The sequence below is a fragment of the Trematomus bernacchii genome, unplaced genomic scaffold, assembly GCF_902827165.1.
Source record: "Trematomus bernacchii unplaced genomic scaffold, fTreBer1.1, whole genome shotgun sequence".
NCBI classification, from domain to species: domain Eukaryota; kingdom Metazoa; phylum Chordata; class Actinopteri; order Perciformes; family Nototheniidae; genus Trematomus; species Trematomus bernacchii.
In genome coordinates, this window is record NW_022987720.1 from 10072193 (window position 1) to 10096996 (window position 24804).

Sequence of the window (24804 nt, forward strand, 5' to 3'; positions counted from 1 at the left end):
TTAAAAAACACACAATCACAACACAGTCATACACCAAGTTTAGCCAAAGCATTTACAGACACAGCGGCCTGCTTCAAGGTCAGTTAAAGTTGCTTATTAAACTACTACGAATGATACTTGTGATATAATGTTGCAAAAGTGTGACATTTAAGTTGTTGTTCCCTGAAAAATAATTTATTAAAACTTCACATCAGTAGTGTTGGTTTTTCCATACAAATTTGTAGGAACGAGGCAAAGCAGCGAAAACAGATTTCAAGTAGACTTTACAAACTCAGCATGATGACCATAATGATTAATTATATATCAAAACGCATATTTAGATGTATCAATATAAGAAGGATCTTTATCAGAGCCAGGCCTCTGTCTGGAATGTGCTAAATGTTGCCCGGCTGCTCCCAACACAAACCCAAACAGTGGTGTGTGATCCAGTTGGACTCAGACAGCCAATGCCAGAATTTCAGCGATGCCCTAACAGACCTAATCTTCCCTGATCCCAGAAAATGAGGCCTGCGGTGTCGGGGCCCGTAAGCCTTTTAAGCTGCCTTCCTTAGCATTCATTGCTTTTTAATGGACAGTCTGAAGGGGTTACAATTGAAACCATTTACAAGTGACACAATACAGCTATACATAGCAAGTTCCAAATACAAAATGGACATACTTGACTTCATCAAGGTGGCGTGGAAGCCAGATCTCCAAATATAGGAGAACAAAGCCCCACAAAACAGGCCGGACCAGCGCTTATAAAGGCGGTTTAAGACTTGTTAGGGTGAGGGACGTCTGTGCTGTCCTTCTGAGACAATAAGCAGTAGAGAGCGGGAGATCTTCTTTTAGGTCTGCAACACTCTGGTAAGTATGATGATGATGATGAATTCACAACATCTTTTTGTTGTCCTGTTTGAGAACATTTGTTTTCTCGCTCTTGCAGCCAGATAAAATGAGCGACGCCGAGATGGAAATATTTGGGGTGGCTGCCCCTTACCTCCGCAAATCAGAGCGGGAGAGAATCGCAGCACAAAACATGCCGTTTGATGCCAAAACAGCAGTGTTCGTGCCCGACCCGAAGCAGGAGTATGTGAAGGGGAAGATCAGAAGCCAAGATGGATCCAGCGTCACCGTGGAGACTGAGGACGCAAAGGTCGGTGCATCCCTTTGTTGTTTGAACCAAAAAACTGCAACAAAACTAAAATATTTAAAAAAATGTCCCACTTTATTTTTTTTTTTCCATATATTTTACAGTGTTTTTTTTTAATGATAAAAACAAAATACAATCATTTATTTATTTGTTCGATACAAAATATTTTGATGATTTTTTTTTTTTACAATATTTTATTTGTTAAAGATTAGCAACAACATTTGTATTTTTTTGTTTCAGAAACCCGAAATACCATGACTTAAAAATAGTAAAAAAAATTAGGTTTTCAAGACAGGTCTCCCAATTAAAGCCTGATATAATATATTGCATTATTTTATGTTGCAATGCAATACCAAAATGTGGTTTTCATGGCTTTCAGTTGTGAATTTGTGTCTTTAAGGGTCTGAATGTCATAATACTTAAGAGTTGAGGTTAAACTTGAAAAATAAAAAAAATAATTTAAAACTTGCACCCCTTCTAACATATATGTTATATTCAGGGATGCAAACTTGTCACCTTTCGGCGAAATTCGCCGTTTTGAATCCAAAATAGGTCGTTTTTGTGATTCATGTAGATCTGCAATAAAAATATTTTTGGGGTATGGGGGGGGTCTGGGACCCGGAGTAATCTGCGGCCGCGAGCTGTTATGTGCCATCATGACACGCATGGTGTTATTTTTATATATATTACAATGAAGCGAGAGCTGTGTGCTCGAGTCTTCCTGCCTGTCGGCTCTGCTCATCGATGTATAATAAGGCTCTGCTGCTCCGCGATGATGGTCTAGCTTCAGCAGCTACATTACCTACGGGTGTGTTCGTTAATATTAACTGTGCGGTCCGGAGTCACTGTGGCACAGACTGGACCGCTGGTGAACAGCTGTTAGAACGGGCCGTTCAGGTGTTCAGAGCAGAGCTCCCTGACCTGAGCGGCAGAGCGTGATGTGCACTGAAAAGTTTTTCTGTCGCAATATTATTTAATGAATCGTTGAGCTAGCTAACTAGCATACATTGTCACTATCTGCTAACGTTAGCTTTAGCCTTCGTTTTCTAATAGTTTTGTTCCTAGGCTATAAACGGAGGTGGTATAAGTATAGATCTTGTACTTGAGTAAAAGTAGAAGCACTCAGATCTTGTACTTGATTAAAAGTTGAAGTACTCAGATATTGTACTAGAGTAAAAGTAGAAGTACTCAGATCTTGTACTTAAGTAAAAGTAGAAGTACTCAGGTCTTGTACTTGAGTAAAAGTAGAAGTACTCAGATCTTGTACTTGAGTAAAAGTAGAAGTACTCAAATCTTGTACTTGAGTAAAAGTACAAGTACTCAGGTTTGAGTAAAAGTAGAAGTACCAGAGTGTAGGAACAATCCTGCAATCAAAATGTTCCTCAAGTAAAAGTAGAAAAGTATTATCATCAAAATATAGTTAAAGTAGCGACAGTAAAATAGTCATTGTGCAGATTGGTCCATTTCAGAATAATATATATGATATGTTTTATAATGATTGATCATGAAAGTGTTCTCAAAGCTGGTAAAGGTGCAGCTAGTTTGAATGACTTTGTATACTGCAGGGTAGCTTGTGAATTTACTCCAGGTGGAACTAAAGTCCGATTTAACACTTGATTATATTTCACATCATTCATCCACATCTGTAAAGTAACCAAAGGTATTAAATACATGTAGTGGAGTAAAAGTACACCTTTTACCTCTGAACTGTAGAGGAGTAGAAGAACAAAGTAGCAAAACATTGAAATACTTAAGTAAAGTACAAGTATCTCAAAATTCTACCCAAGTATAGTACTTGAGTTTATGAACTTAGTTACTTTACACCACTGGCAATACAGATAGAAAGACTAAGCCTTGCACAGAGGCATGAAAATACATTTTCAAAATGCTCAACAGTGCTGCCAAAATTATAAACTGACTGCTACACAATTCAAATAAATGCTTTTATATATTTCTATTAGATGTGACTCTTTGGCGTTTCTGTTATTATTAACTGCTTTAGTTGTTCTGACTGCTAAAATCCTCTGTTATTCCTCATTTTAAAGCCGATATTCCGTGGGGTCGGGGGGCTCGGATCCTTGTCACCTTTTTCATACCTGATGAGTTTGCATCCCTGTATATGCATTTACACAGCCAAACATTATTGAAAAATTACTGAAAATGTCCCAAAGGTTATATCTTATCTGAGGTAAAATAAAAACAATTGTAGAGTTTCACCTAATAAATAAATATAAATTCTGACATCTGTCCTGTTTCTATCTTTTCTACCTGTCACGGACTTCACTGGACCTTTGAATTCTTCCTCAGATTGTCACGGTGCACCTGGACGACATCCGGCCCATGAACCCTCCGAAGTTTGACAAGCTGGAGGACATGGCTCTGCTCACACATCTGCACGAACCTGCCGTGCTCTTCAACCTCAAGGAGCGCTACGCCGCCTGGATGATTTACGTAACTACTGCAAACACATACATCAGTTTATGGTCCACATGTTATTTATTTCGACTTTGCATTGAAATGAACACCTAACCTCCTACAACATAATTCACAATTTGTTTTCCTCTCGTCTTTTTCTCTCAGACCTACTCTGGGCTCTTCTGTGTGACTGTGAATCCCTATAAGTGGCTTCCAGTCTACAACCCGGAGGTGGTGTCTGGGTACCGTGGGAAGAAACGTCAGGAGGCCCCCCCGCACATCTTCTCCATCTCTGACAGCGCTTACCAGTACATGCTCAAAGGTCCAGGCTCACCATTACTATCTGGATGTGCTCGTATATGACTAATTGAAGCTTACTTGATGACTTTAAAAGCATCATCAAGTTTATTCTAAGGATAGAATATCCTCCAAAGAAAACAGAGAAAACATAATTTTCAACTAGTTATTGGGTGCTGGAAATGAATACAATATTTTCTGCCAAAGTCTTTTTTAGAAATACCACAGTGCAGAAATACTCTAATACTAGTGACATTTCTGCTTCCGCAATCTTACCAGAGTAAAGGTATAAAATAATTACAAGTAAAATATACTTTGTTATTGTTTATCACTAAAAATGACTAGAGTTATCATTATTTTTATACTGCTGAGAAGCTTGTGAATTTAAACTTATAAAACAGTAACGTTTTTTATTCATCTATAATAATGAATTACAATGTTATAATAAGTTGATTACATACATTTAAAAAAATGTAAATCATCAAATCAATTCAAACAATTAAATAAATAAATTAAGTGAAGGAATGATGGTTTGATGTATTGAAGTGAAGGCAGAAAATAGAAACATTCAAATAAAAGTTCTCCTCACTTACTTCCTGCCTTTTTGATTGTGCAATAGGATTAAATGAAGAAAATCAAAGTTACTTTCAAGACCCATTCACTTTGTTTGTTAAACATTTATTAATTTGTGTCTCAGTCTTAACAATTGTATATCATAGAGAAAAATGTAGGACTTCATACTCAAAAGTAACCCTTGCCAAAAAGAATTAAAATAGAACAAAGATACAAGTGTTAGTAAAAGTTAAACAAAATGATGTAGCATCTTCAATGGGATTAAAACTACCTCAAAGCTTGTTTAAAAACGAAGTGAACATTAAAGAGATGACACCTCAAATACAGGCAAAAGCCAAATCCAATACCAAAGTTGACCAGTTTATTTTCCGTTCAACAGATCGTGAGAACCAGTCTATCCTGATCACGTAAGTACAATTTGTTTTAGCCACTAAACAATAGACTGTCAATATACTTCAATTCCTCATCCCTATCTCATGCTGATGTTTGTCAGTGGAGAATCTGGTGCCGGGAAGACCGTCAACACCAAGAGAGTCATCCAGTACTTTGCAACAATTGCATCGGTCGGAGACTCGAGCAAGAAAGAGCAACTTCCCGGAAAAATGCAGGTTCAGTCGACTTCTATCACATTATAACAATGTACCTGTTAGATATAACAATGTCCGGAAAAAGCTAGAACAAAACTGGTTTAATGCAAGACATTACAGGTAAACACAGAAGTACATTTTATGAGTTTATGAGAGCTATTTTGTTAATGCCTCATTTGCATAGATAATAATAATAATGTATAATGTAATACAAAATGTTTGAGTGAAAATGATCACCTCGGGAAGCTGAATGGTGGTTTCTACTCCTAACGTTTACTCTATTCACCTATAGTGTCTTGCAAAATGTATGAGAGTATTTTTTTTAGTCATACAAAGACATATCCCAAATTCTTTATGTAAAAACCTTTAACTGACTTTAAGTTTTCCACACTGTTTGAGCTCACAGGGGAATCTGGAGGATCAGATCATCCAGGCCAACCCTCTGCTCGAAGCTTTTGGGAACGCCAAGACTGTGAGGAACGACAACTCCTCTCGCTTTGTAAGTCCAACTTTGATCTGTACCGAAGCTCAAAGTTACTAATATTATTGTTACGCCTCAGACCCTGAAGGGGTAGTAAAAGCTAGAAACATTAGATATAGCTTTTAAAGATGTTGACTTAATCAACACAAGATGTCGTATAAAGCCTAAAAGGTTATTACACATACACGCTACCAATCAAAAAAACTCAAAGGGTGGGGCTTACTAGAAAATGTGCCATAACTCCTCAATGATTTGTCAAAGTTTGGTAGATATCTTCTCTCCATCTTGGGGTATTGGCCTACTAAAGCAATGTTGACCCCATGTCAAAACCTTGACCTGTTATCTCTTGATAATTAGAAAACCATTATGGTATCACAAGGAAGTATTACAATGTTAATATTATAATTAACTTGTATTTTAGTTAAAAGCGGATAAAATAAATATTAAGATGGTAATTCTCAACAGCAGTAGAAGTACTATTTAATATACAGTAAGTAAAGGAAGTTATACCACAGTGTAGATTTTGCAGATTTGAGAATCAAAATGTACTTAGAGTAAAAATAGTGATAATAGTTATTATATATAAATACGGAAGTCAAGTACCTGACAATTGTACCAGTACTTGACTAAACGTAATTTTTAACTATTTTACCATTGGTTCTCAGTTTCCAAATATCAAAGCTTTTGTCAGTTGTAACAAAATTAGAAATAATTAGTCAAATGTTTTACTTTTTTAGGGAAAGTTCATTCGCATCCACTTTGGAACAAAGGGGAAGTTGGCCTCAGCTGATATTGAAACGTGTAAGTGTGCTTACAGTATATCAGTGTCATTAATATCCCACTGCTATAAAATATATCTGTTTGTAACTTGTGTTTATTTTATTAAGACCTTTTGGAGAAATCCAGAGTGACCTTTCAGCTGCCGGCGGAGAGGAGCTACCACATCTTCTATCAGATCATGTCAAACAAGAAGCCTGAATTAATCGGTAAAACCCTTTTTGTGAAGTCGATGCCGCACTGACCCTGCACAGAGAAATCTGAATTTTCTCTGTTTCATTTCAGACATGATGCTGATTACCACCAACCCGTATGACTACCCTTTCATCAGCCAGGGGGAACTCACTGTGCTGAGCATCAACGACACTGAGGAGCTGATGGCTACTGATGTGAGTGCACCTGCGTCAAATAATTATAAATAATACATGCAAAAACCATGAAACACAGACTAAGCGATGTGTGGAAAACAAGAAATGTACGATATCATTTTCTGTAAAAATCACTTAAAGGAGAGGTGTCATGCTTTTCCGGTTATTACCCGTCCCCTTGTGTGTTATGAAGGTTTTTATGCATGTAAACGGTGTGCAGAGTCAAAACCTTCAAAGTACACCCTGTAGCGAGTAAAACTCTAACACAGAAAATACCTCCCCAAAACGCCTCGTTGGAGATACGTCACTGGCCATTTGAGTCTTCCATTTTGTTCCGGGTACGGCATGATGTCAAGCGGTACCCGGAACAAAATGGACCAATCCCGAAGAGCCGCTACGTTACGTCCGCGGAGCCGTTACGTTAAGCCCCCCGCTGATTGGTCCAAATTGACCGATCCACGGACTTCCTCACACACACATCTGTGTGCAGGGAGCAGGCAGCTCAGCTGATTTCTCCTCCCTGGCTGCAGGCTGATAACAGACAGTTGGGATCGCGGCAAAATTCTCTCTGCAGACCCATTCTCTCTGCAGACCCATTCTCACAGCGTTTATCAACCTTTTTCTTACTCAATATCAAGCCACACTTATTGTTTTTACTTCGGATGTGAGTTTGTGTGTGCTCAGGATGAGTTTGGCTGTGTTTGGCTGTGTATCCTAAACAAGGAAACAACACCTCCACGGAGCTCAGCGCGATTCACAACGTCCCGACCAATCAGAGCACACTGTGCTCACTGGGAGGGTGGGGGCTGGAGCTATTGGAGCTACAACGAGCCGTTAAAGGCAGAGAGTGAAATTCAGTGAATACACGTAGTTTACAGAGATGCTGTATGAGAAACCAATGTGAGTTTGGAAAAATGCACAATATAAATCTATTCTAGTAGACCTCAACAATGGAATTATGATCAGTGGAAATGGCCATGACACCTCTCCTTTAAACAAAGTATTAGTATTATTATTATGAATAAATATTATTTATTTATGTATTTATGTAGGTATTATGTATTTATGTACTTTTTCAGTACACCAACCACTTGTTATGAATTACTTTTTTTTTCATTATAAGTTTTAATGTAATTTTAAATAAATGGAAAGAGCATTAATCAATCATTTCAATAAAAGTAAGATTACAAATAATAATCAGTTAAAATATTTTTGCATGTGATGAAACTACCATCAATCTACTCCAAAATGTACTAATCACAAAGTTTCTACATCCATGTCTGTTTCTCAGAAAGCCATCGACATCCTGGGGTTCAACGCGGAGGAAAAGGTTGGCATCTACAAGCTGACTGGCGCTGTCATGCATTATGGGAACATGAAGTTCAAGCAGAAGCAGCGAGAGGAGCAGGCGGAGCCCGACGGCACAGAGGGTAAGGCTTCCAAGCTCAATTTAAACTAAATAAGGGTTGCAGGATACATTTTACAAGCCTACATTATAACGTGTGGTTTCTGTCCCACAGTGGCTGACAAAGTGGCCTACCTGATGGGCATGAACTCTGCAGATCTGCTGAAGGCGCTCTGCTATCCTAGAGTGAAGGTGGGGAATGAGTATGTCACCAAAGGACAGACTCCTCAGCAGGTACAGTGTGTTTCTACATCTGAAAAGTCTATATAAATTACATTGAAATAATGTTTGAATATAGGAATATAATATGAGAACTTGTTCCCCCTCTGATTCCAGGTGAACAACGCCAGTGGGGCTCTGTCTAAGGCGGTGTATGAGAAGCTGTTCCTGTGGATGGTCACCAGGATCAACCAGCAGCTGGACACCAAACTACCAAGACAGCATTTTATTGGCGTCCTGGACATCGCAGGGTTCGAGATTTTTGAGGTAAACAGGATTCACTTCTACATAAGATGGAGCAAATCTTTGTGAAATAATGTCTATATTTTTTGTAATCATTGTTGTCCATTCCAGATGAACAGCCTGGAGCAAATGTGCATCAACTTCACCAACGAGAAGCTGCAACAGTTTTTCAACCACCACATGTTTGTGTTGGAGCAAGAGGAGTACAAAAAGGAAGGGATTGTGTGGGAGTTCATTGACTTTGGCATGGACTTGGCAGCCTGCATTGAGCTCATTGAAAAGGTGCGTCATTTTTTTATAATCACATATATTTGTTGTGATTTCTCTATTTTTTTACTGTATTTAAAAAAGTTGCTGCTTAGCATATTCTTGTAGGAAATTTAGTTTGCATTTTTTAATATCAAAATAAGCTGATTGAAAACAGCAAGGCAGTATTAACAATAAAAATGAATACATAGATAGGAACACATCATATACTTAAAATGATACTTCAACAAATTACAGTGGACCAATAGCAAGTGCCCTTTTTGACAATGTAGAAAAAATATATATATTACATTCATATTGTGTATATATAAATAAATAAAATATGCACAGCCGTAAATAAATAATAATAGTAAATGCAGTGAGAAAATGGACACCCCTGTGACTAAAGAATATACAAAAATAAAATGTGTAATCAAAAATTGTTACTTTGAATATGTTCTTATATTAGCATGTATGTATCAGCTAGAATTAGAAGTGCAGAGCAATAATTATTTAATTCATTTCAAACTGGTTTGTTTCAAAAATGGTGCAACATTTCTCAACGTTATACCAATCCGTTATCTTACTCCAACACTCATTACTTCTTCCTTGCAGCCGATGGGCATTTTCTCTATCCTCGAGGAGGAGTGCATGTTTCCAAAGGCAACAGACGGCTCCTTCAAGAACAAGCTGTACGACCAGCACCTGGGGAAGAACAGCATCTTCCAGAAGCCCAAGCCCTCCAAAGGAAAGGCTGAAGCCCACTTCTCCCTGGTGCATTACGCCGGCACCGTGGACTACAACCTGAGCGGCTGGCTGGAGAAGAACAAAGACCCGCTCAACGACACCGTGGTGCAGCTTTACCAGAAAGCCTCCCTGAAGCTGCTCTCACAGCTCTTCGCAACATACTCCACTGCTGACGGTCAGTTCACTTTGAATTACAATGACATTCTGTTGTTTGTATAGGAGAAGTGGAAGAAGTACTCTTTTATTGAATTAAAATGAATAATACCACATGGTTTGAATACAGTATGTTGCATGCAACACTCCTGCATTTAAAATGTAATTTACATAAAAGTCTAAAAGTAATAGCATCCAAATATACTTAAAGTACCAAAAGTCAAAGCAATAATTCTGCATTACAGCACTTTTGAGAATAATACATATAGTAGTTTTTGATGATAACTGATGTATTAATGTGTTTATCATTACTACTTATTGTAGCTGATGGAAGTAAGAGAAGTGCCAAGAAAAAAGGATCTTCTTTTCAGACGGTTTCAGCACTTTTCAGGGTAATTATCAATAATGATGATTTTATTTTGTGTCTGTCTCGTAAGTTAGTAAAAGTTACTAAAACTAAAACAATTCTTTTTAATTCTTTTTTTATTTATTCCTTTGATAAATGTGATACAACTATAATATTGTTGATTAGTTAAAGGTCCAATTTTTTTATATAGAACAATTGCTTGTCAAAGACAATAATATGTTTATTTCTTTCAGGAAAACCTGAATAAACTGATGTCCAACCTGCGTTCTACACAGCCACACTTTGTGAGATGCATCATCCCCAATGAAACCAAGACACCAGGTGAGAAGAAATATATTCATTCTGAAGTTAAAGGAACAAGATTTATACCATCCTCACACATCTTAACCTCACACCAAGAAAAGTGTTAATTATTCAACGTTAAAGGTTGGTGGGTGGAATTTGTTATAATCAGACAAGCTGTTTCCCTTTGTTTTCATTCTTTATGCTAAGCTAAGCTAACAAGCTGCTAGCTCCAGCTATATATTCACTGACAGTAATGAAAGCTATATTGAGTTTTAACTCTTTTAAATAAATCAAATCCATGTATATAATTGATATGATCCTTTACGAAATTGTTTGAAAAACTGAGGAAAATGGTTTGCTTTGAAACAACTTCAAGTCCAAACCCCCTAAAATAATAACTTCAATGTTGTATAAAACAAAGGAAATGGTTAAGGCTGAAAAAAGCATGTTCTGTCATTTTTACATGAAAAATCACTTGGATGATTAATCTAAACATTTAAAATAGAGGATCATTTCGATGCACAAAACAATTATTCTACTAATTGTTACAGATCTCAAACAAATCAAATCGTAGTTATCTTAACTCAAGATAAACATTTGTTGAACTATTCCTTTGTATTTTCCACATAGGCTCCATGGATCACCAGCTGGTCCTTCACCAGCTGCGCTGTAACGGCGTGTTGGAAGGAATCAGGATCTGCAGGAAGGGATTCCCCAGCAGGATCCTCTATGGGGATTTCAGGCAGAGGTAACTCAACACTCTGTCTGTGTTTTATTTGTATTGTATGTTGTACACTATTTTACGTTTGAAAATCTACTCTCTGTGTGACAGATACAGGATTTTGAACGCCAGTGCGATCCCGGAGGGGCAGTTTATCGACAGCAAGAAGGCTTCAGAGAAACTTCTCTCCTCTATCGATGTGGACCATGCCCAGTATCGATTTGGATACACAAAGGTATCTTAAAAACCTCACATTGTTTGTCTCGGTTTTTATTATATTTCTTAGTTTGGAAAACAGGATCTTGCTACTAAAAATGAGCCTCTAAGTTACTCTGAATCAGGCTTGGAAAAATAAATGGCAGAATCATCTGCATACAGTAGAATACAGGCAGTCATTTGTGGGAGATCTTTAATAAAAATGAAGAACAACATTCCTTAAGATGAACCTGAACTGTCCTTTTTGATACCAATGCTTGTGTACTTTTAGGTGAGTACGATTTTATAAGCAGTCCCGATAAGATATCGGATTTTAGCCACTTGTACTTAAAAGTTCTGGCTACTTTTTTCCACCACTGCAGTAATAATGTTGAGAATATTTTTGAAATACCTTTTAAAAAGTGGAAATGTCTGGAATAAACGTAGAACTTTTCAGAATAGATCACACGTTGCATTCACTGCTATTTTGATTTAATTCTCGACCTTTCCACTTATACAAATCTTGCTTTTCCCCCTATTCCTGGCCCTAATCCTCTTCCTAATGTTTATTCTCATGTTCCAGGTGTTTTTCAAAGCGGGCCTGCTGGGTCTCCTGGAGGAGATGAGGGATGAGCGTCTGGGTGTGCTGATGACTCGAATCCAGGCCGTTTCCAGAGGCTACGTCACCAGGCTGCGGCTGAAGGAGATGTCAAAGAAAAGGTCTACTAACTAATACATTTATTTTATATACGCATGACTTTTGTTGAACAAAGCTACCAGAAATGTCTAGGAAATATAAGGATATAGGGGACTTTTACAGAATTAAAGCAAAATGAAAACATTTATTTAATAATTCAACTTAAATCTCAAGAAAGTTTCATTGTCTTTCGTGGCACATAGGGCAAGACGTGGTAAATGCATGTGTGTTTTGGGATTTCACTTAAAAATACTAACATATCTTAACATCAATTTGATGGATTGCCATGAGATTTTCTTCAAACATGTATGTTCCTCTCAGGATAGATGCTAATGATTTTTCCTTTAGCGCCACTAGAATGTCAAAATCTTAATTTATCAAACCCTTTATTTCCGACAAAGTTAGCCTCAGCTGTACTTTGCGTTTAGTGCTAACTAGCTAATGTTAGCATGCTAACAAGCTATGCTAAGAAAGAGAATATGGTTATCTTTATACCTGCTTTACATCAATATGTTAGACTGGTTAACCTGTTAGCATGCTGGTGTTAACACTTAGCTAACATATCTACTTAATGTAAGCATTTTGGGCAGTAAAAACGCTTTTTATAAAAATATGCAAAGCCTTAAAAATCCTTGTTTTATTTTGCTTTTTCACCCCATAGAGAGTCCGTTTACATCATCCAGTACAACATCCGTTCCTTCATGAATGTGAAGAATTGGCCTTGGATGAGACTCTTCTTCAAGATAAAGCCTCTGTTACGAAGCGCAGAGGCCGAGAAGGAGATGCAGAACATGAAAGAGGCGTTCTCTCGACTCAAAGAGGAGTTTGCAAAGTCGGAGGCAAGGAGGAAGGAGCTGGAGGAGAAAATGGTCATGCTCTTCCAGGAGAAGAACGACCTTTACCTTCAAATCCAAGCAGTACGTAAACATCGGAGTGGTGTGCTTTTATTGATAAAGAAATGAGGAGAGACAGCACTTGTTTCTATTTTTAACTACATAATCAATAGTGATGTAAGATAAGAAAATGTATTCCGGCAGGGAAATTGGACATGGCAGGGGTCAAATTCAACAAAGTAAAAGTAGAAGATTATAAATAGGAACAGAGCAGATGGTGGTAAACTAACTGTATTTAGGTTTATGGCACAGAAAAAATATGAATACTATCAATTATTGGGACACACGAAGCGTTTAAAAATAGATATATATAAAACATATACACAATATTAAAATAAAAATATTTAAAAATTAAACACATTTGATCAAATAAGTCTAGACAAATATGGCAATTGGTAGGTACAAAATTAGCATTTTACTGTTTAAATAAAACAAATATTTCTATTAGGAAAAATATTTGTTTAATAGCAAACACAATGAGGAACTATTTATAATTAACTAAAAAGGAGGCTGTACTGGCAAGAAGAACAACCGTCATCTTAACTTCAACAGTTTCACTTTCACTGCACTTAATAATATGTTTATAATGTGCTCCTCAGGAAAGGGAGAACCTGTGCGATGCCGAGGAGCGGTGCGAAGGTTTGATAAAGAGCAAGATCCACCTGGAGGCCAGGGTCAAAGAGTTCTCAGAGAGGATGGAGGAAGAGGAGGACATCAACGCAGAAATCACTGCGAAGAGGAGGAAGCTGGAGGACGAATGCACTGAGCTCAAGAGAGACATCGATGACCTGGAGCTCACCATCGCTAAAGTGGAGAAGGAGAAATATGCCACGGAAAATAAGGTTCCTCTGATGATTTCATGCCTCTTTAAAGAGCTTTTGGTGGAGATGTGGATGACTAAAATCTACAATATTTACCTCTGAGATGTAGAGGTTTACAACAACTAACAGAAAAGTGCTTCTCTTCTTAGGTGAAGAACTTGGTAGAGGAGCTCAGTAGTCTTGAGGAAAAACAGCTGAAGTCTTCAAAGGCGATCAAAGCTCTGCAGGAGGTGCACCAGCAGACGTTAGACGACCTCCAGGCCGAGGAGGACAAAGTGAACACTCTGATGAAGAACAAAATCAAGCTGGAGCAACAGGTTGATGACGTGAGTACAGACCACAACATCCATGTTTTAATTAGATCATCAAGGTCGTTTGTTTGGAGAAGTTTGTGTGAGATACATATCTATAGTTTGCATCATTTCCCTGGTTTTGCTTCCTTGTCTCCTGCAGCTGGAGGGCTCACTGGAGCAGGAGAAGAAGGTGAGTGCAGACTTGGAGAGATTCAGGAGAAAACTGGAGGGGGATCTGAAGCTGTCCCAAGAAACCACCATGGACCTGGAGAATGAAAGGCAGAAAACGGAGGAGAGACTGAAAAAGTATGTTGTTGGGTGATTCATTATTATTCCTTAGAAATAAAATTGATAAAATGACTTTTAGTAACTGAACATTTTAGTTTGTAAGGGTTAAACTTTTGCCTTTTTGCTAAGAGGAGTATTACACCAATCTCATGTATGTACATTCAGTCTGTATCTGCAGCCATTTAGCTTAGAAAATCATTTGAAACTGTAAGCCTAGTTCTGTCCATCAATGTAGCGCTGTCACAATACACGGTTATCGCAGCAGGTGGTTATCATGATACTTGTAGAAAATTATAATTATGCTACTAGTGAATTCATATTCATTTATCTTTTCATTTAAATAAAAAACAAAAACACTAATTTGTTTAAGGGGTGTTGGGGGAAAGCGATATATTGAAGGATATATATTCACTGAAAAATATTTAAAAGAAATTGGCGCTAGATTATTTTACATGATATTATCATAATGTATGCATATTATTAACATGATTTAAGGTTTATTTGACAGTTATCATCTATTCAGTTTAATAAAACACCCCAGTCCAAAAGGAACAATGTTTGCCCAACAAATAAATAGCTGTGTATAATATCTCAAATGTCTATAAAGTTTACTTGGTGCCGACTTAAATATCAAACTGTGGAAATTGAATATGTCAGCACTTTCAAATAAGTATTCAATACTAAAATCTGCCTACCAGATCATATAAATCTAACTATTTAAGACATTAAGTGTAATGTACAAGCAAAAGCAAAAATGATTCAGTTTTGTTCAGTCATTGTGTATAGAGGCGAAGTCCCGCCCATCTACTTCCGACCCATGGGACCTTATTTCGGAAAAATTATGTATTGAAGTCAATGGGGAGAGAAAGATTATCTTTCGATCCCGTTTGAATTGTGCCATGAATTACACATGATGTTTGTCAATCTTAAAAAATCATTTCCATGTAAAAAAAGTCACAGTTTGTCGTAAAACTGTTGAAATATAAGACTATGAAAAATACTCAACTAGAAAAAAATCCCAGAATCCCGGTCCCGCATGCTGGCTCTTACGGAACCGACTAACTCCCCTTGTGTGTATGTACAGCTCTCAACATGCCTAGACTTGGAGTGATTTTCACCTCTTTTAATACTTTTCCCCTCATTCTGAAAGAAAGAAGTGAAATGATCCCACTTGCAAAATGATCTTTTAAATTGACAAACATCATATGTGTAATTCGTGGCACAATTCAAACGGGATCGAAAGATAATCTTTCTCTCGCCATTGACTTCAATACATACTTTTTCCGAAATAAGGTCTCATGGGGGAACCCGGAAAGGGAGGGACTTCGCCTCTCTATGAGCAAAGCTAACTGACTGCTTACTCCAGCTACAAATCTGAATATTTTCCAAAATGTTGGAAAATATGTAGAAACTTCTTGTTTTTATGGGTTTTTGTTTTCTAATTGTAATGAAGCATGGAAATATCTGATGTGCTGAAAATGTACTCTTTTCAGAAAGGACTTTGAAATCAGCAATCTGCAGAGCAAAGTCGATGTTGAGCAAGTCCTGAATACCCAACTACAAAAGAAAATTAAAGAGCTTCAGGTATGATTCATAACAACAGTAGATATTTTCCAATGCATTTTCTTTACTATCATAAGAAGTTTAACAGGTTTTTAAACACATGTTTCCTGTAGGCTCGCACTGAAGAGTTAGAAGAAGCAATAGAGTCTGAGCGTTCGGCTCGAGCCAAAGTGGAGAAGCAGCGATGTGATCTGTCCCGAGAGCTGGAGGAGATCAGCGAGAGGCTGGATGAGGCCGGGGGGGCCACCGCCGCTCAGGCCGAGATGAACAAGAAGCGCGACGCCGATTTCCAGAGGCTGCGTCGTGATCTGGAGGAATCCACCCTGCAGCACGACACCATCGCCGCAACTCTGCGCAAGAAACAGGCCGACAGTGTGGCCGAACTCAGCGAGCAGATGGAAAACCTCCAGAGAGTCAAGCAGAAACTGGAGAAGGAGAAAAGTGAGCTGAAGATGGAAATCGACGACATGGCGAGCAACACGGAGAGTGTCCTGAAAAGCAAGGTAAAAGATCTCCAGATATGACGATGGTTTCTAATCTACGCTCCTCTTGTGATACTTATAACAGGTGTTAAATATTTCAGGCTCATCTGGAGAAACTGTGCAGGAGCCTTGAAGATCAGATGAATGAATATAAAACCAAAGCTGACGAAGCCCAGAGGTCTCTGAGTGATTACACAACGCTCAGTGCTCGCCAAACAACTGCAAATGGTGCGTTTCTTAATGTGAACTTTTTTATAAGATACAATTAAGATGTAGGTATATTTATTTTGTGTCATTTTTTATTTCAAACAGGTGTGCTAACCCGTATGCTGGAGGAGAAGGAGATCACTCTGTCGCAGCTGAACAGAATCAAAAACGTCGGAGGTCAACAGATTGAAGAGTTGAAGAGACTCTTGGATGAGGAAACTAAGGTCTGAAGACACAATTCAAACATTCAAAAGCAATATAGGCAACATTTATATATGTTCAACAGTTGACAGATAACTGGCACCTTGGGCCCCTAGTAGCTGACTCCTTTGTTAACTTCCGTAACATTGTTTGTGACTTCACTATGGAACACTCGCGCTTCTATTGGCTAGCGCTCCAACACATTGCACGTGATAGGCTAAGAGGCGGGAGATCTCTAAGCAGTTTCCCAATCACAACAGAGCCGGCCAGCTAACCAATCAGAGCAGACTGGGCTCTGGTTTGAGACAGAAGGTGAAAAGAGTGCTGCAGGACAGACAGTATGAGAAAAGAAAACACCTATTTGAACATTAAGGCAGGTGAACATGTCACAGCAGTGGCAGAAAGGCAAATATGAAACCGAAAATTTGCAAAATGTATGTGTGTTTTTGTGAAATGATAACAGTCATTTTGTTTTACAATTTTTGTAACCTTTGTAATCAAAATGATTGTACTGGCAAATGTCCAGCTGAATCAGAATCAGAGATACATTGGTTCACAGCAAGTTGTACCGCAGAAATGCTCAGCGGTTGCGTTGACTGCTTATTTAGCCAATAATGTATCTTAAACCATATGGACATCAGGTTATAAAATACAAAATGTTAACAAGCTTTACCACATTGTACTATCTTGATGAAGCAGTTTTACTTCAGGCAATAAACCAGTGTTGTAATGAATATGTTTTCGCTTTTGTTAAGACAAAGAACGCCCTGGCGCACGGTTTGCAGTCGTCTCGACACGACTGTGAGCTGCTGAGGGAGCAGTACGAGGAGGAGCAGGAGGCCAAAGGGGAGCTGCACCGCTGCCTGTCCAAAGCCAACAGCGAGGTGTCCCAGTGGAGGACCAAATACGAGACGGACGCCATCCAACGCACCGAGGAGCTGGAGGAGGCTAAGTAAGAAATGTGCTCCATGTTTTTTTAGTCACTGCTGATGCATTATTTCCACGTTAACACCAATTATGTCTGGTTTCCAAAGGAAGAAGCTGGCTCAGCGGCTGCAGGAGTCTGAAGAAATGACAGAGGCAGCTAATGTCAAATGTGCATCTCTGGATAAAACCAAGCTGAGGCTGCAGGCGGAGGTGGAGGATCTCATGGTGGAGCTGGAAAGGTCAAATGCAGCCAATGCGGCGTTGGACAAGAAACAGAGAAACTTTGACAAGGTTTGTTCGTTTCCTCCTCTTTTCTCCTGATGTTTAAGGGTTTTATTAAACCAGTCTTCTCCTCTTTTAGGTTCTGGTTGAATATAAACAGAAACATGAGGAGAGTCAGTCAGATCTGGAGGTTTCCCAGAGAGAGTCTCGAGTGTTGAGCACAGACCTTTTCAAACTGAAAAATTCCTACGAAGAGGCTTTGGATCATCTGGAGTCGATGAAAAGAGAGAATAAAAACCTTCAGCGTAAGAGCTCTGCTGCAAACAAATCATGCATTTGGTGTTGTTTGTTTAGTTTCTGGCCCACGATGATAATACATCTTTTTCTTTACACTTTCAGAGGAGATCACAGAAATCACAGAGCAAGTCGGACAATCTACTAACATATGTCGTGAGCTGGAGAAAGTTGCAAAGCAAGCCGAGCAGGAGAGGAGAGAAACCCAGGCGACACTGGAGGAAGTGGAGGTGTGTCTTTGTAGTCCTTTGGTGTCTCTTTGTAGACGTTTGTGTTCTATTGTGACCTTTTTTCATCCCTTTGTATTCATTTTTATAACTTTGTAGTGCTTTTGTGTCTGTGTGACCATTTTGCGTTCCTTGCTGGTAATTTTTTTAATTTTTTGTAATATTCTATCACATTGTTGTCTTTTTGTGTCGGGTTGTAGTAATTTGTTGTCTCTTTATTGTTGTTTAGTGTCACTTCTTTGTAATTGTTTCAGTTTTTTTATAGTTTTTTTTGGTCATGCATCTTTTTGTGCAGCAGTTTTGTGCCTTTCGTAGTTGCTATGATTGTTGTGATTCTTTTTGTGTGTCTTTGTGGTCATTTTAAGTTTTAAGTGAAAGCCATGGGGGCCCCTGAGACTTTTGACCCCTGGGCTTGTGACAGATAGGCCTTTCAATAAACCATCAAGGTTACTTCTTGAACGACACATATTGATACATTTTTCATTATAATAGACACAATCTTAAGGGCTTTGTTTTATGTTGCAGTCCACCCTGGAACACGAGGAGGCAAAGATCCTGCACCTTCAACTGGAGCTGAACCAGATCGAGTCAGAGGTGGACAGAAAGGTGTCTGAGAAGGACGAGGAAATCGACCAGCTCAAGAGGAATAACCAGAGGACCGTGGACACTCTGCAGAGCACGCTGGACGCCGAGACGCGCAGCAGGAACGACGCCATGCGGATGAAGAAGAAGATGGAGGGGGATCTGAACGAGATGGAGGTCCAGCTGAGTCACGCAAACCGCCAGGCGTCCGAGGCCACCAAACAGCTGAGGAACCTGCAGGCGCAGCTGAAGGTTGGTTAATGCCAATGCCGATACTACAGGCAGAAAACTTTTAAATCACAGGTTCACATTGAGGTTTTTGGCTAGTTTGCTTCCATAACATACAGTATATCCATAACTGAGATCTCCTACATTCACCGAAAATGTGCAATAGATAATCGCTCACATACATATTTTAGCATTACATTTCAGAAAACGTGGTATACAAAATAAATTGACTGAATATAAGTAATCAACTGGGGAAGTTTCAAGGTGATATCTGTTAATTATTAATCGGTATATCAGAGTCTGATTGATGTAACATTCTATAAAAAAAAAAATGTCACGTCATGGGGTTAAGGGATAGTGGATAGGAGAATTCAAAAGGACTTAGGAGAAGAGACTGCGGTACTTTAGAGAATCCGACTGCACTTTCACTATCCGACGTGTTTATGATGCGCCAGCAGAGGTCATAAATGTGCGTCTGCTGCTGTGGGGAAACTATGGAAACTACAGTTTTCTATACAGCGGACTTCAACATGGATGTTTAATAAGAACGAGGGACTACTGTAAACTCATCTAGAGACTCTGCACCGTGCTCTGATGCTGTTGTTTTATGCTTTATGAACGGGGACAACAGAGAAACATATTCTTCATGACCAAAGTTGGAATTGAAATAAAAAAGGAAAGTGAAACTTATGCTCGTCACCCTCTCCCTCCGGTCCTCATTAATACAAATGATCCCAATACGTATGATTGCATGAAAAGATCTTAAAATCAATACAAATGTATTTATTATAAACGTTAGTCCTTAACATCTATCACTGTGTATATCACCATTCAAACATCTTTTAAAAGTTGAACAAACCCCACACAGCTCAGTAAAGACTGTGAAATGTTGACTTTATTTGATCATTTCAGTAAAAACTAACGTTCATATTTCTCTTTTTGATTATAATACTGATGACCGTTCAAAACAAAGCACTTTGGCAACTTACCACATACGTTTTAAAATGCTTAATAAGCACCATAACTTTCATGATATCATTTCTCGGTCATAATCGGTTGTTTCCGTGAACGGCCGTTGTGTGACGGCAAATGCTGCGGCTGCAAGGCATTGTGGGGCAGCATTTTCTCCTCTCCTTTCGGTGAGGGAGGTCCAGTGGTTCCTAAGCTAAAGGAGATTATAAAGGAAGTTTGAAACCTCCTTTCCTATCATCTAGAGCAGGGGTGTCAAACTCAAATACACAGTGGGCCAAAATAAAAAAAATGGGTACTAGTCGAGGGCCGGACTGGTTCAATGTTAAACCTGGAACTAACAAAGCTTAAATGATTGCCTATAAAAACAACATTAAACATTAAACATTAAATAATCAGTTGCATTCATTTCTTATGGCTCTATCTGCAGCTTTTCCGGAGTCATTTCTTATGATTACATTTTTCCACAGGCCAACAACAGCTTCAATAAAACTATTTCCTTCAAAGAAAAAAACCAAACATGCCCTGTTGTCTCAAGAAAGAAAGTGCAGAAGGAAACATCCATTGAAATTCAGTTTGCTGCTCTGTGATGCTAGTTCAAGCAGATACTTGGCATCTCATCTTGGGTGCAAGTTCATCAAGGTTTGGGGTCAGGCTCTGAGCGGAGGAAACCCTCAGGATTGAGTGAAGGTGTGCGTGCAATATACCGGCGGGCCAGATCTAATAGTAATTAGAAATTATCCTGCGGGCCGAAATTAAATCCACCAAGGGCCTGATTTGGCCCCCGGGCCTTGAGTTTTGACACATCTAGAGAATTCGAACGGCACTTATCATGGCTGCCACTGAGGGACTTCCGGGTCATTTCACTCCGTTAGAAAGGTTCCTAAGCTAAATGGACTATTCGACTTCAGCCCTGCACTCTAGCAGGGACGGAAAATGGGGTGGAAAGGTTCTCATGAACTAAATTCTAGTTCCGGATTTTTTTGGTGTGAACGCACATTTTCGGAACTATATCGGAACTATACTGGGAAAAAGTACTCCGGTGTGAAATTGACTTACATTTTTTAACAAAATTAAACCAAAAATATTTAACCTTGTTTTATGCAATGTTTGGATTTCTGTTCTGGAGCTGTACACAAATTAGCACGTGTTATAATCTTATTTGATTATTGAAACAGAAAAATTCAGCAAATTTGTCATATGAAAAATAATTGGGCAACTGGGCAAGTTAAACGGTAATATCTAGTAGTTAAAATATTAACCCTATTCATCTTAGTTTCTCCCCTCTGAAGCTCCAAGCCTTTGCTTTCTGCTGCAGGACGTCCAGATCCACCTGGATGAAGCGCTCCACTGTCAGGAGGACTTCAGGGAGCAGCTAGCCATCACAGAGCGCCGCACCAACCTCCTGATAGCCGAGAACGAGGAGATCAAGGCGGCGCTGGAGCAATCTGAGAGAAGTCGCAAGCTGGCCGAGCAGGAAGTGATCGACTTCAGCCAGAGGATTCAATTACTGCACTCTCAGGTTAGGACACGGCTGTACCAGAAAGATATATAAGGAAACAATGTCAAAGTTAATGGTGTAACCATTGACTGTATAGGGTAGAACTGGACAAGAAACAAGACATTAGGTTAGATGAAAAGTTTTGGAAGAAAAGTTCACACTGGCCAACACACATAGAGACCAGATAAACGTGCAACGTGTAACACAACATCACACAAACGACACCCAGGACAGTGTTCTACGTGCCACTGCTACATTTGACCTAGCAAGGATCCAATAAGATGTAATGTGCTTTGTGACTTTTCTTGTAGTTGTTCAGGTTGGAAGTCCTTCATGCTCTTACTTTGAAATGCGTAAACCATTTCAGACATGTCATCAGCATGTGCTATCAGATTGCCGAGTGACACAAGTAGATTTTCAGTCGTCCTAGTCAAAAGTTTGTTTTAAAACTCCTTAAAGGTAGGGTAGGTAAGTTTGAGAAACCAGCTCGAGTGCGCTAGAATTTGAAAATACACAACTGGAGAAAATCTGCCACTTCCTTACAGAGCCCCTCCTCCAACACACACGAACGTGTACATGACCAATGAGGGCACGAGATAAGTTTGTGCACAGATGGAAGGCTGACAGGCAGGTAGGCCATCCAGTTATTTTAGCCGGGCCGGCTAATTAATGATTGTTCGTGCTTTTTACAGTACTACGGCTTCCACAGATGAAATATTTTTATGGATTTTTTGTCAAAGCACTTAAGATATTCATTGCTATCGGGATGTTAAGAGCATTCCATGGAATATAACAAAAAGTGTATCTCGAGCCGGTTTCTCAAACTTACCTACCCCACCTTTAAGTGTAAAATGCAAAAGCCATAACAGAGAATTGAGATCCAAAAATGAAACTATATTCACCCATTTCTGATTGAAAGTTCTAAAACGTCAGAAAGATATTCCCAAATTGTTTTCCTTTAATACATTTGAAGTATTTACAGATTTCTTATTTATAGAATTTGTTTTTGCAGTTCAGTTTTACAATACATTATATTTTTGAGTTTACAAATCTTTTATTTTTGCATTTGTGAAAGGTTTTTACATTTACAGACAGATTGTTGATCTGTCCACGCACAGAATAGAGACAAATCCACCTCCATTATCTCACAATTATACTAAATGTGTCATATTTATATGATTTCTACTGATCAGAACTCCAGCCTCATAAACACCAAGAAGAAGATGGAGTCAGATTTATCTCAGCTGCAGTCAGAGATGGAGGATACCGTCCAGGAGGCGAGGAACGCCGATGAGAAGGCCAAAAAATCCATTATGGATGTAAGTCTCCTCCAAATTTGTATTAATCTACTGCAGAGAGCCATTTCAAAGAGGTTGTGCAGATACAATACAAATGTCCATACAGGCTGCCATGATGGCGGAGGAGATGAAGAAGGAGCAGGACACCAGCTCTCACCTGGAGAGGATGAAGAAGAACCTGGAGGTGTCAGTGAAGGATCTGCAGCAGCGTCTGGACGAGGCCGAGCAGCTGGCTCTGAAAGGCGGGAAGAAAGAACTTCAAAAACTGGAAGCCAGGGTATGAATCAAAAAGGGATAAAAACAAATCTTTGGAGGTAAAAATAAAACAAAATTTGATTTGAAATGACTGTATTTTTAAGGTGCGTGAGCTGGAAAATGAATTGGATTCAGAACAGAAACGCAGCAGCGAGGCCATGAAAGGTGTGCGGAAATACGAAAGGAAAATTAAAGAGATCACTTATCAGGTAAAATCCTGCCATATAACTGTGAGTGCCACCAGGTGAGATGTGCAAAAAACGGAATAACACCCTCAAATGTTTCAGGGTGAGGAGGAGAAGAAGAGCGTGGCAAGACTTCAGGATTTAGTCAACAAACTGCAGCTGAAAGTAAAAGTGTACAAGCGGCAGAGTGAGGAAGCGGTGAGTACAAATACACGTGTGAAATGTTCATGTGCACATTAAACAAAAACAGTCTGACTTATGATATTTTCTATGACACTCAGGAGGAACAAACCGGCGTCCATTTGGCGAAAGCTCGAAAGGTGCAACATGAACTGGAGGAAGCGGAGGAACGAGCCGACACGGCAGAATCCCAGTTGAATAAGTTACGATCAAAGAGCCGTGATGTTGTCGGTAAAGGGGAATAGAAATCTAAACTGTAGTGACAACCAATTATTCTCATTATATCATACTTTGAATGGTCTAAGGAAAATAGTATGATATTGATTTTTGGTTTTAAACCTTATTCATTAAAAGGGAATTTTTTTGGCCTGGTAATTTTATTGATCATTTTGGCTGTGTTCATGCATATGACTTACGGAGCGTCCACACAGCAGCGTTAAAAAAATCTTGGAGGTGGGCGTATCTGAAGCTTGGGGATTTTTTGCGAGCAACGCGACCAACAACCAATCACATGAATCTCCCGCCCCCGACATACAAAGCAAAAAAGCCAGAAGTAAACTGGATATAAACTCCCCAAACAGGTGAAAACTTACCACTGTCTCTGCCACCTACCTCCATGCCTGGAATGTCACTTATTTTGCAGGTATTCAGTTATAAACCTAAGTATTGTAAGTCAAGTCCACTGGTGGCCCTTAGAGATAAGAGATTACCAAAGTCATGTGGGTTTGTTCTCTGGGTAACATGAATATCTGAGCCAAATTTCGTGGCAATCCTCCAATAGCTTTCAAAACATTTTACCCAAATCCCTAAAAGTGTCAACCATAGGTGCCCTTATAGGAAGAGTCTTATGATCACCAAAGCTGTTAGTATTCATCCTCTGGGGAGCATGAAGGTTTACTGAAAACCCATCCAGTAGTTGTTGAGATATTTCAGTATGGACCAACCAGACTCTTTGTCACCGTCTCTATCTATATAAATATAGACTCGCTAGTCTGAGATGTTAAATCAACATGTGCAAAACTAGGTTTCTTCATCTGCTCTCCATTCTCTCTGTTGTTAAGCCTGGGATCAGTGAGGACTGAGCAAAGCAAACAGAGACAGCTCAACATGCTCCAGGAATAGTGTCTACTCTGCAGATATTTACGCACTGACCCAAACTAAAACCTCATTGTTACCCAGACAAAAACTATGCTCTCTGCATGCCTGTCAATCAGTGTCTCTGAACATTATGGGAAATAAATAATACTATTAAATGAATCCTGCCTGCAGTCGGAACCCCG

At 39.0% G+C, this 24804-nt stretch overlaps 1 protein-coding gene across 1 annotated transcript; it reads left to right on the forward strand.

Moving 5' to 3' along the window:
* Positions 1-934: 934 nt before the first annotated feature.
* LOC117492556 (myosin heavy chain, skeletal muscle, adult-like) lies at positions 935-23769 on the forward strand. The gene is made up of 38 exons (XM_034142862.1): positions 935-1135; positions 3440-3583; positions 3713-3869; positions 4797-4824; positions 4911-5030; positions 5404-5503; positions 6223-6286; positions 6373-6471; positions 6548-6651; positions 7922-8060; positions 8151-8269; positions 8372-8521; positions 8609-8779; positions 9359-9665; positions 9968-10035; positions 10244-10331; positions 10926-11043; positions 11128-11251; positions 11795-11931; positions 12570-12825; positions 13401-13643; positions 13772-13948; positions 14076-14221; positions 15697-15787; positions 15880-16269; positions 16350-16476; positions 16561-16679; positions 17412-17608; positions 17691-17874; positions 17945-18110; positions 18205-18329; positions 18852-19160; positions 21424-21627; positions 22800-22925; positions 23011-23181; positions 23264-23368; positions 23447-23542; positions 23626-23769. Exons 1-38 carry the CDS (start codon positions 935-937, stop codon positions 23767-23769), a joined length of 5814 nt encoding a protein of 1937 aa, XP_033998753.1.
* Positions 23770-24804: the final 1035 nt, after the last annotated feature.